Raw genomic sequence first — 12744 nt, 5'->3', positions numbered from 1 at the left:
TCTGCTCTTAAAGAGAGTGCATGTCACCTACTGAGAGTTTCATATTGAAAAAAAATCGTTTATGTTTCCCTGATAAGGCTTTCCCTGAAAAATGTTCATTTACCAATGGTCTCAGTAGCAGATCTTACAGCAGGTGCTCAATAAATACACATGAATGAATGAATGAATGAATGAGAAGGCCATTGTTATATAAACAAAGAGAAGTGCTAGGTTATGATTCCAAACAACTTGGCCAGGAATTACTTGTAACTCCGGGAGGAGGCTCTGGGAGGGAAGTGGAAGATAAAGAATCATAGTATCTACACAGAATAGTTTGGAAAATGAGGGGGCAGGCAAATCAATGTGAAATTAATTAAAAGGAGGAGTTGAAAATCACTTTCTTGTGAAGTCCTACTCCTAAAACTAGGCATCTTCAGCATGACGTGCATGCCTTGAGACACCGACAAAAATGTGGTAACACTGATGCATTCTAAAGTCAAGCAGATACCTGGCTGCTGGCAAAATGCTCTCAGTAACACCAAAGTCTGCACGGATGGGGTGGGAAGCAGAATTCCTGCTTGACTGCTCAACTTGGAAGTGTAGAATTGTTCAGGAAGTTTCTGTGATCTCAGAGTCACTTAGGGTTTGGGGTTCCTTCTTGTGGGTAGAGGCTTTGCAGGCCCAGGAAGCATGTGGATGGGCTTTTGGTGGGTCTGGGAATCCTGATCTGGGGGCAACCTGTGTGTTTATGATCACAGCCCATCTCCACGCACATGGGGTAACCATGGTTTTCCAACATACATGCTGCTTATGATCTGTCTTAGGAGTTAATGTCAACCCTTCTCCTTGGTGGGCTGACAGCCAAAGCCAACATTAGGTATACAGGCTATTCATGTTCTTCCAAAGCCTCTTCTGGAATATTAGAGAAAAATTGTGTGGCTAAGAGAATACTACCTACTTGCTGTAGTAAAAGAAATTGACCACACAAGCCCCAAAGCCCTGAAAATGCAAATTTTCTGGGTTCGCTTGTTGATCAATCTTCTAGAAAACCAAACCAAGACTCACTTTCAAAGTCTCTTTGCCACCTCCTTGGGCAAAACACACAATGGGGATCTTGCCACCGTAGTTGGAATCTGTAAGGCATAAAATGTAAAACGTACTCATTAGAAGCACTCATCTACTTCAAGAAGAGGTAGACCAGGAGCTTCTGCTCCATGAGCCCAGGGTGTGAGGTGATGGCCTCAGACCTCAGACTGTCTACAGGGTATGAGGTGATGGCCTCAGACCTCGGACTGACTACAGGGTGTGAGGTGATGGCCACAGACCTCAGACTGACTACAGGCTGTGAGGTGACGGCCTCAGACCTCGGACTGACTACAGGGTGTGAGGTGATGGCCGCAGACCTCAGACTGACTACAGGCTGTGAGGTGATGGCCTCAGACCTCAGACTGACTACAGGCTGTGAGGTGATGGCCTCAGACCTCGGACTGACTACAGGGTGTGAGGTGATGGCCACAGACCTCGGACTGACTACAGGGTGTGAGGTGATGGCCGCAGACCTCGGACTGACCACAGGGTGTGAGGTGATGGCCTCAGACCTCAGACTGACTACAGGGTGTGAGGTGATGGCCTCAGACCTCAGACTGACTACAGGGTGTGAGGTGATGGCCTCAGACCTCAAACTGACTACAGGGTGTGAGGTGATGGCCGCAGACCTCAGACTGACTACAGGGTGTGAGGTGATGGCTGCAGATCTCAGACTGACTACCTATCCACTGACCATGACGGATGTGTCTCTGTGCCCAAGCCAGCAACAGCATGACATGGGTCGTATTGCAATTCCTTACTGATATTTAAAAGGCTAACGTCTGTGAATGATTTAGTTTTGCCAGGTTCAAGTGTATCCTTAAAATAATTACACTCTCACTAATCTGCATACTCCTGTGCTTTCTTGAAGGGGTGAAAACTTTACATGACTATGTGTTCTCTCCAGAAAGAGTATTACCAATACAAATGCCTTCCTTCATGTGTGCCCCACTGAAAAAGGAAACAGGTTGAGAACACCTCCAATGCGTCCCTGTTACCGAGTCTATTACTACATCATGACGTACTCTGGTTCCATAACAGGACACATCTCAACACCAGCATCTCAGCAGTGGGAAGACACAGAGAATTTGCCACTCTACGTGGCAAATAAAGGCTTTTGCTCCATTGTTGCATTGTTCCCTTAAAGTCCACTTTCTAAATCCTGACCTTGAATAGTGCGCTCAGAGATGTACTTCTCCAGCTGATTCCGCAGTTTTGCCTCAACCGTAGGATGTCCGTGGCAGCCATTGTCCACGAGTAACAGATGGGTGTGATTGTTGTCCAGGATATATAGAGGGTCTCTCTTGAAGTCATCCATTATGTACTGAGCTGAAAAATATCCCTGAAAAGTACAGAGAAACTTCTCTTTGAGATTTGTGGCCCAAGATGCAGGATAGCATTTGTATATGTCAATATTAAGGCTAACCCTTCAGGTCCAACTATACTGATGTCTCCTCCCAGAGTCCTAAATGCAGAAGGGTCTTGGAGATCTTATGGAACAGGGCTTCGTTTTAAACATGAAGAAATGAGGGTTCAAAATGGCGGGGTCACTTACTCGCTGTCACATAAATGGCCAGTGACCGTGTAAGGATCACATTTCCAATCTAGTTCTTGTTCCATTGACCTGTGCTCATTTGTGTAAACTCATTGAAACTGATAGCATTCCAGGAAGTGTGTGTGTGCTTCTGTGTGTGTGTGTTGGTATCCAGACACACACACAGAAATCTGTGAGTGTATGTATCTATACATGCACACATACATACACTACTTATATTTGTGTGTGGGGGGGATACAGGTAGACATTGATATATACACATACATATTTGTCTGGAATCTATCACATGCCAAGACCTTTGCCAGGGTCTATGGACTAGAAATTGAACAAGATGGAGTCTTTGCTCTTTAGAAGCCCATAGTTACAAGGCCAAAAAACCGAAGCAATTAAAGAGATATTTTGTCCTAACACTTAATTCCATACAATAAACAAGTGCTGGGGTAGCATGAAGAAAGGAATTTCTGACCTTCATGTTCCATTCGAAGGTGTTTGGTTCTCAGAGTATTAGGGTTGCATTAAAAGATGTTCAATCTTGGGGCGCCCGGGTGGCTCAGTCAGTTAAGCGTCCAACTCTTGATTTCAGCTCAGGTCATGATCTCATGGTTGTGAGATGGAAACCCACGTCAAGCTCTGAGCTGGCGTGGAGCCTGCTTAGGATTCTCTCTCCCTCTCCCTCTGCCCCTCCTCTACTCACACACATGCACTCTCGTTCTCTCTCTCTCTTGCTCTCCGTCACTTTGTCTCTTAAAAACAAAAAAAAGTTCAATCTGAACTCCAAGAATATAAGCAAAGTTTATAAGGGATGATTCAATAGGGAGAGGAAGGTTACTGCCTACTAACGCCATATGTATTCAATCAGAACAAAAGAAGAATGAAAACAAAATCCAAATATTACAGTTCTCCTCTGAAAGTAGTCCTGGCCCAGTCAGGAGTTCCAATCAGGAGAGTCCTGGAAATGACAAATGGGATAATATTTGCAAGACAGGGCTCTGGGCACTTGACAGGGGAGCCCTGTAAACTTTCCTGGAACAAATCATTCCTATTCCATTTATATTCTTCCAGAACATAACACTAATTCCAAAAACTCAACAAGGGAAGAATCACACAAGGAAAAGCCAAAGACCACACTGTCTAATGAATAAGGATACCAAACTCCTAACAAAGCATTGGATGATTAAACCCAGTTAAGGTTATTAAAGAAAAATTAGCATTGTTTCTAAGATTAAGTCCATTAGATTATGGCTTCAAGGGGAAAATTCCAACCCAATAGATGCAAAAAGACACTTTGTACCCAACATTCACTCTGGATTTAAAAAATTATAAACTGGAGGGGCACCTGGGTGGCTCAGTTGGTCGGGTAGCTGACTTCGGCTCAGGTCATGATCCTGCCTTGAGTTCACGCCCCGCGTCAGGCTCTGTGCTGACAGCTCGGAGCCTGGAGCCTGCTTCGGATTCTGTCTCCCTTTCTCTCTGCCCCTTCCCCACTCATGCCCTGTCTCGCTCTGTCTCTCAAAAATAAATGTTAAAAAAAGTTATAAAGTGGAAATAAAAGGATGATGCCTTACGATACTTTCTGAAAATACATGTATATTGAAGCTTTCACCAAATCCCATTTACTGGTGAAAATACTAGCCTCGTTCCTACCACCCTGACACCAGGTATTTTGAATGCCCATTGGGATACTTGCTATGATCATTGGTATTTAACATCACACTGGACATTTTAGCCCAGGCATGAATACAAGCAAAAAATGCAAGATATAATTAAATGGAAGAGTTGCATTTAGAAGTAACACTTTTATCAGTAATATAGTCGCAAACATAGAACACTCAGAGAATCTACTGAAAAAAAAGAATTCATAAAACATTTGATTCAAAACAACAAATAAATCCTTTTTTATATAAAAAACGGCCTCCAAAATTACATTGAATGAAGACCTCATTCACAATAATAACAAAAATACATAATCACTAGAAATAACATTAAGAAGAAATATGTAGGTCTTAATGAGGAAAAGTGTAAAGCTTTCCTCAAAGACACAGACTTGCAGAAACTGAGAGATATCCTATCATTGGAAGGAGACTCGATATTACAACAATTTCAATTTTCCTGCATCAGATTATAGGTTTTAACATGATTCCCACTCAGTGAATATGAAATTTTATTGTGTTGTTTTGCCTCATGGTTTGTCTTTGTGGTTGTGCTTTGACAAAGGGATTTTATTTATTCTTTTTTTTAATTTTTTAATGTTTATTTATTTTAGAGAGAGACGGAGACAGAATGCGAGTGGGTTAGGGGCAGAGAGAGAGAGAGACACAGAATCCGAAGCAAGATCCAGGCTCTGAGCTATCAGCACAGAGCTTGATGCAGGGCTCGAACTCATGAGAGCCGTGAGATCACGACCTGAGCCAAAGTCAGAAACTCAACCAACTGAGCCACCCAGGCACGCCTGACAAAGGGATTTTAAAGTTTAAATACCAAGAATAAGGAGAGGCGTGAGCTCTTTTTTCATGCATGTGTATTGCAACACTACTTTGGAAAGTGTAGCACTGACTCCAGAAAAAAGAAAAAACAGCTGATGGAAAATGAGAAAAAGCCCAAAAGAGATCCTCAAAATATATAAAACTTCAGTGTTTGTGAAATGTGGTATTGTTTCAGACCAGCTAAGTCCTGGTCCTGGTATAGCCCGTCTACTAGGAAGGGGGGGTTGTAAGCCACGAATAGAGACCACAAAGGAAGATCCGGTCAACAAAGTTATTGTAAACAACTTCCACAAAAGACCAAACACTCTTTTTCAGGGAAGACAGAAAAGGAACAAAGAAGTCAACCACAAGATCCTACGTGTTGGCTGTGAAACCACTGTAAATCACCAGAGATTATCATTAACAGACACATAAAGGAATACAAACTAGTGCTATAATTTGAGTATTTAAAAATAATACACACTCACTGTAGGAAACATGGAAAATGCAGGAAAGTACAAAAAAAATTAAAATCATGCTTAATTCCACAACTCAGTGGTCAGCACCATCAAGACTTTAGGGAACTTCTGTCTTTCCTAGGCACACAGATTAACTTACATAGCTTTCATAATTTTTTATTTAAAACTGCAAATATTTTCCATACCATCAGAAAACCTTTGGAAGTATTATTTTCCACAATATTCCTCCATGTTTATAAAGTAATCTACCAGAAGATCCCTCTGATATTGAGATTCCCAGCTCTTTAGGTTTCTGTCAATTCTTGATATCGTCAGAAATATTTTAATCATCTGTTTGTCTAAATATTAAATTCCGAGTGAGATATTTGTAAGTACAGTATGAACAGTTTTCACATGCTTGATATATACTTTGCAATGGTTTTCCAGAAAGGGCACCGATCTGTTCTTTCTCCAGCAATGTATAAGGATCTCACACTTCTGTATGTGTTGGAGACTATAAACATCTTTGAAATTAACCAATAATAGAGTTTTAAAATTTTTTTCTGGGTGAAGCCATCTGGCCCAGAGCAATTTTGGAGCTTTTTACTTCCCTTTAAGCTCGTTCATCGATAATTCATCTAGTCAGATTTTCTAGTTCTTCTTGTTGAAAGGGGTTTTGAAAATTATAGTTTTACAGAAAAATATAAATTCCCATGAGATTTTCAATTTTTTTGGCATACAATTATGTTACATCCACACAATTTTTCTCAATATTTGTTATCATGTTCGAATTCTCGGTTTTATTTATTCCTTAAATTAAATTGTTAAAATGATTTCGGGGAATAAAGAATATTTCTATTCTTCCTCTTTTTTCTTTTCTAATTTAGTTCCGATCAAATATTTTTTTTTCTTCCTGCTCCTCTTAAGTTTTGTTAGAGTGTCATTTTTCAAACCCATTAATTTGAGCACGATGGTGGTTAAAAGGCCGTGAACCATGTTTCTGCCACTTACTAGCCATGTAAAAAAAAGAAAATTTCTTACTTTCTCTATGCCTTAATCTTCTCATCTATAATGAGAAGGTAACAGTAGCACTTAACTCCTTGTTGAGTTAGTTTCATTGTTGTGAAGATTATTATTAATATCATTGAATTATTTTCTTTATTTTTGCTAATAAAGGTATAGGACTATGCATTTCACTCTGAGGGCAGCTTTGGCCATATATTGTTAGTCCTTGCATATAATATTTTCATTTCCACTGCTTTCTAAGTGACTTGCAATTATATTTTTTGAAAGCTCATTTTTGACCCAATAGTTATTTAGCAAGGGGTTGCTAGTTTGTTTCTTGCTTCCCAAGTGATTGGAACTCTCTGTTTAATCTTTAGATACTCACGTCACATTTTACTTGTTGATAGAGGATGGGCCTCATAAACTGCCATGAGGGAAATACTGAAGTCTTTTGTGGTCATTGCTCCAATCCAGGGGGATTGGTAGTTGGTACATAAAGTACCTACTTTCTGGGGTTGCTCTTGTGATTTTATGAATTCATATATAAAATATATCCACCACGACAGTGGTGATTCTCCAACACGAAGCTGATGCCCAGGACAAACATGGCTGAGAGACAAACAATGCGATCTTTCCCACACAGCCTGCCCACTGTCCTCAGAATTCTACCAGGCGGCACTCATCCTGAAGTTGGCATTTGATGTGAGATGATTTTGCCTTCCCTGGCTGCGTGTCCGGCAATAACAAATAAAAGCTACCATTGACTTTGCACAATTATTCCGTCCCATACAAGGTTATTATTATAAAATAATACAAGGTTATCATTATAAAAATTCAAAGAGAACTCGCTCAAGACTATGTAGCTAGAAAAAGTCTACTCTGTGTGCAAAGCCTATCCTCCAGCCACCCCACCAGGCTGCCTCCTGGAAGATTCTCCGGAATGGCTCCTCGCTTTCCTCGGTCCCTTCTACACCTCAAAAATACAGATATAATATCATTTAAAGAAAAATAAAAACAACCAGAGTAATTCTAAAACTCCGCCTAAACTTCTAAGGAGCCCCAAGTGGGAGAAGGTAGAGATTAAATTGGGATTTCTGAACATCTGGCCCAAAGCTTCTAGACAGACATCACCTATTATTGCTTGAGGAGGTTTTCAACTCACTAGAAATGCTGTTTTCAAAATTCCATGCTTGATACAAAACCTCATAGGTCTACCTTGTATTTAGAACGTGAAATGTGTATTGATTACTCTCTAAATATGCTCTCAGGAAACTCTGAGGGGAGAACTATTCACAGGCCTCTTAATCCCAAATTAACCAGGGTTCACAGCATTGATTTCAATTCCTGTGAACGTAGCCAAGCAATAAGGGTATGGTGGCCAGAGCTTAAGTCCTCCTGGGACAGACTCAGGTCACAGCTATAAAGAATAAAGAGCCTGACTTTAACACGATATTGCCAGGCAGAAATTTTAATGAACAAAACGCATCCATTGGTAACTCCTTCTCAGGAATTCCTTGATCGTGTCCTCTTTGTTTTTAATTGTCGGTCCCAAGGGTGCTCCTTATAAGGCCGACCTCCCCGTAAGCTAGCTCCATCACAGAGCCCCAGTGGGCAGGCCAGAGCCCCAGGCCACAGTCTTTCTCCTGTGTGACCTCCCAGACCTCCTCCTGTTCCATACCTCAGCGTCGCAATTCCTGAGGAGGGTGTCCCTGTTGGAGACCATGCCCCAAGCCGCTATGCCAATGGCTACGATGTTCTCCTCTGAATTCCTGCTGATGGTGTTGTCTCTCACCACCTCCCCGATGTACTTCATCAGGCCATAATGGGTGCCTCCAGTGAGAATCCAAGCACCTGTCAAGGAGGGAAGAGAGCAGATAAATGCTCAGCTGGCTCTGAGTATCTTTCTTGTCCTGTGGCCACACACCCCCCCCCCCAAAGAAGCCTCCACCCTGCGAGCACCAGGGCCCAGCACTGCCAGCCACACCTTATAATGGGCCTTGCCAAGGGCCGACCGTATGGAGAAGAAGGAAAAGAGGGTCTCAGGAGGCGTTTCTAGAAGATGCTGCTTTTAAAAAGACACAGATTCTGGGAACCGCTCTGGATCTAAAGCATCAGAGTCTCCGGGGGGGAATGCGAGGGGCCGAGGGAATCTGCATCCTTAACCAGCTTCTCAGGTAAATCTTATTATGGATAATAAATGCCGGGCCTGAGCCTGCGAGCAGGTGAGGCAATGGCGCCATGGGAAGCAGAGTTCTCTTCTCTCGGACTCCTACCCCAGTGCTATGAGCCTCGGGCCGACCATCGAGCTTTACTTCGTGATTATACAACTTTGCACACTGGTATTTTACGGTTTATATTTGGTGATCTTCACAGCGTCAAGGGCTTTGCACATTCGTCCTGCTTTGGTTTTTTAAGAAATGCAGAAAATACTTATAAAATATTATTTGGCACAATGATCGAACCTAAAGTCGGAGGTGACCCCGGTCTAACGTGCTAGCCATGAAGGAATCCAGCCTGAGGATGGGCACTGGCATCTCTTGATTAGCTCTGGTGATGGAAGGCTCACTCTGCCCCCAGTTGTTAGAAGGTCCCTTTGTTCACTATTTGTCTCCATTCTCTCTCTTTTTTAATGTTTATTTTTATTTTTGAGAGAGAGCGACAGAGACAGAACATGAGCGGGGGAGGGGCAGAGAGAGAGGGAGACAGAATCTGAAGCAGGCTCCATCCAGGCTCTGAGCTGTCCACACAGAGCCTGACACGGGGGTCGAACTCACGAACCGCGAGATCATGAACTGAGCCAGATTCGGACGCTTCACCCACTGAGCCACCCAGGCGTCCCCTGTCTCCGTTCTCTAATTGTACTACTGTCTTTAGCGATAAGGAACGAGTTTAGTCACCTTTCACATAAAAGTTCTTCCTATATTTTTAGGTAAATGCAGCATGGTCCTTAGGACTGTCATACCTGATTCCTGCAGCCATTCTCAGAGGATGTGAACTCCAGACCCTCGGCACCCAATCTCCTTCCTCCAGACAGATTTTCATCATCAACCTCCCCCTTTCAACCCAGGCAATGGCAAGTGAAGTGGCCTCCACGCGGCCAACACAGAGGACGAGACTGTCCACGTGCAGCCCGGGCCCCCCACCCCTTCACCTCCCTGGATGTTCTCAGGCCAGAGACTTTTGTCCATTTCGGTGCTGTAGTCCCAGCACCTACAACAATTCCTGACACACAGTAGGCGCTCAATAAGTATTCTGAATGAATGACGTGTGTTCAGGACTTAGTAGCAAGGAAAGTGACCTGCTCCGTTTCGTACCAGAGTAAGCACCTACTGTAGCTCCCCCTGGTGGGTCAGGAAATTGAGAACAAATGAGGACAACGGCCCAGTTTCTTCTTGATGTTGAAAGAAAAACTCTTACCTAAAATAAGACGTGTGGGGGTGCCTGGGTGGCTCAGTGGGTTAAGCATCCCACTCTTGGCTTTGGCTCACGTCATGATCTCCTGGTTTGTGTGTTTGAGCCCCACATTGGGCTCTGCACGGACACATGGAGCCTGCTTGGGATTCTCTCTCTCTCTCTCTCTCTCTCTCTCTCTCTCTCTGCCCCTCCCCTGCTCTTTCTCTCTCTCTGCCCCTCCCCCGGTCATTCTCTCTGTCTCTCTCTCTCTCTCTCTCTCTCTCAAAATAAATAAACTTTTAAAAATAAAATAAAAGAAGGCATGTGTCCTTAGCTCTCCCAGTTAACTAATTTTTTTTTAATATAGTTTATTGTCAAGTTGGCTGACATACAGCGTATACAGTGTGCTCCTGGTTTGGGGGGTAGATTCCCATGATTCATGGCTTTACCTGCAACACCCAGTGCTCACCCCAGCAAGTGCCCCCCTCAATGCCCATCCCCCATTTTCCCCTCTGCCCCACTCCCCCATCAACCCTCGGTTTTAATAAAGAAGTTCCTAAAATATTAGGCTTCGATAAACTGAACCTAATCATGAGGAAGCATCAAATTGAATGACGGAACAGTCTGTAAAAACAATGTGTCTGTGTTCTTCAAAACGTCCTGAAAGACCAAGAAACTCAAGATAACAATTCCAGATGAACAAAAGCCTATCGGTTTGCTTTGACATGAAAAGCTAAATTCAACGGAGTCCACTGAGGGGGAAAAAAGGTGTTTTCGGTTTTTTTCTCAAAAGGATAATATTGGAATAATTAATTAAAATAAGGACTGTTTTTTAGATAACAGTATTGGGCAGCTAGCTTCCTCAGGTTTGAAAATTGTACTGGGTTATGGGAGAGAACACCCTTGTTCTTGAGAGATTCGTGCTGACATACTTAGGGGCTAAAGGTCGTGATGCCTGCAATGTACTTGCAAATGATTCTTTAAAAATAATATGGGACTGTTTTTTGGGGGTTTTTTTTTAATGCTTATTCTTGAGAGAAAGAGTGAGACAGAGCACTAGCAGGGGAGGAGCAGAGAGGGAGACGCAGAATCCAAAGCAGGCTTCGGACTCTAAGCTGTCAGCACAGAGCCCGACGCGGGGCTCGAACCCACGAACAGTGAGATCATGACCTGAGCCGAAGTCGGAAGCTTAACCGACCGAGCCACCCAGGTGCCCCTTATGTGACTGTTTTTGAAAAACCATATGAAAAATGTGAGAAAATGTTACCAAGTGGTCATTCTAAGGGAAGGATGTACACACATTCATTATGTTATTCTTACAACTCTTCTGTAGGTTTGAAATTTTTCATAATAAAAAGTGAAAAAGAAAGGAGGTACTAAAGCCACATATTTCACATAACAAAGCCACAGCTATTTGTCCTGGTCTCAATTAAACACTTACCTGGCGCCAACCACCTGCCAGGCCTTAACCACTAGTCCCAAAAGCGCATCACTGGTCTCAAAATTAAAGAGCAAAGAAATCAAACTTTCCTGTTTGACGCGCCAGAGTGTTCTGGGTAAAATTTTCCATGCAGAAACAACACAATGAAAACCTTAGCTGATTCAAGGAAACAAAAGCACCCACAGGGAAGCCCCTCGGCGCTGTTTGCTTTGGGACCTCCGCCCCCCACCACCTGCCAGAGCCCCCTGTCTGCCCACTCATTTGAGGACCTTGTTTTTAAATAGATCGCGATTAAACCGTGTGCTTCTAGAGCCTCTAGGTTCTGCGCATGAACTACATTGGGGGATTTCGTTCGGTCGCCCAGCCCAGGGCGGAACCCCAGGACACGCTGTCCCCGTCCCCGCGCGGGGACCCCGCACCTTTCGACTGCGCGATGTAGATGAGGCGGCTGAAGATCTTGCGCATGCGCGGCTTCAAGGCGAAGTTCTTGGCCCCTCCGGTCACGGAAATGACAAGGTTGGGCGTTTTCAGGTGCCAGTGCTGGGTCAGCAGCTCATAGAGGGTCTCCGCGTCCGTGTCACAGGACAACCGGATATACTGCGGGGAAGGGGGAAGGCGGCAGGGTCAGCGCACCTGTCGCCACAGCCACCTGCTCCTGTGGGGAGGGGCGAGGCAGCTAAGGGGGCCCCGCGCGGAAGTGTAAGAAAAGCACTAGGCTGGGGGGGGGGGGGTGCCTAGGGGTTGGGGGCGCCACCGAGGGCCCCCCCGGGGCCGGCTGGAGAACCTGGGAATTTATCCCACAAGCTGTGGGGCGCCTGTGAAGCTCTGAAGCAGAGCACGTGGGGTTTACATGTTAGGGAATCTTACAGCACTAGGGCTGACTGCAGACCACGGGACAAGACTGACACAGGGGAGCCAGCCGTGCGCACACAAGAGCTGGCAGTGACCCATCCTGGAGCAGGGGCCCTGGGGAGAGACAGCAGTGTGGGTCACCTTCCGGGGCTGCGACCACGGGGCTGGGGGGGGGGGTGGTTTGAGGCATCCAGACCCAGGCTCCAGGCTGCCTACGGAGGGTACTGCCATGGACACAGAAGACCCAGGGTACCACTTTCCGGCCTCAAACCTTGCTGTGACACCCCTGTAAGAGCCTGACATGTGGGTGTGTAGAGGGACAGGGCACCCTATTCGGGGCCATATGTCTTCTCAAGAATGCCACGCGCCACACTAAATGAGACAACTCCCAAAAATGGTCAACGGCCTTCAGCAGCAGCGGGGGGGTCCACGTGGATGTTCCGAGGTCACCTGCCGTGTGCCCCGGGGAAGGGCCTCTGAGGGACAGCCGGTCACCAGCTGAGTTTTCCAGTC

General features: G+C 44.7%; 1 protein-coding gene across 1 annotated transcript in view; it reads right to left on the bottom strand.

The window, feature by feature from the left end:
* The window catches only part of TRPM8 (transient receptor potential cation channel subfamily M member 8), a 96558-nt gene that overhangs the window by 59443 nt on the left and 24371 nt on the right, over positions 1-12744 (bottom strand). The window contains exons 5-8 of the mRNA XM_086719993.1: positions 11799-11976; positions 8224-8396; positions 2233-2407; positions 1045-1112 (exon numbers count right to left, since the gene is read on the bottom strand). Coding sequence (XP_086576119.1) covers positions 1045-1112; positions 2233-2407; positions 8224-8396; positions 11799-11976 — 594 coding nt within the window. The remainder of the gene's footprint in view (positions 1-1044; positions 1113-2232; positions 2408-8223; positions 8397-11798; positions 11977-12744) is intronic.

Source organism: Puma concolor, chromosome C1, assembly GCF_028749965.1.
Source record: "Puma concolor isolate L17-30 chromosome C1, mPumCon1.1.hap2, whole genome shotgun sequence".
NCBI lineage: Eukaryota > Metazoa > Chordata > Mammalia > Carnivora > Felidae > Puma > Puma concolor.
This window is presented reverse-complemented; position numbering and strand designations above follow the sequence as displayed.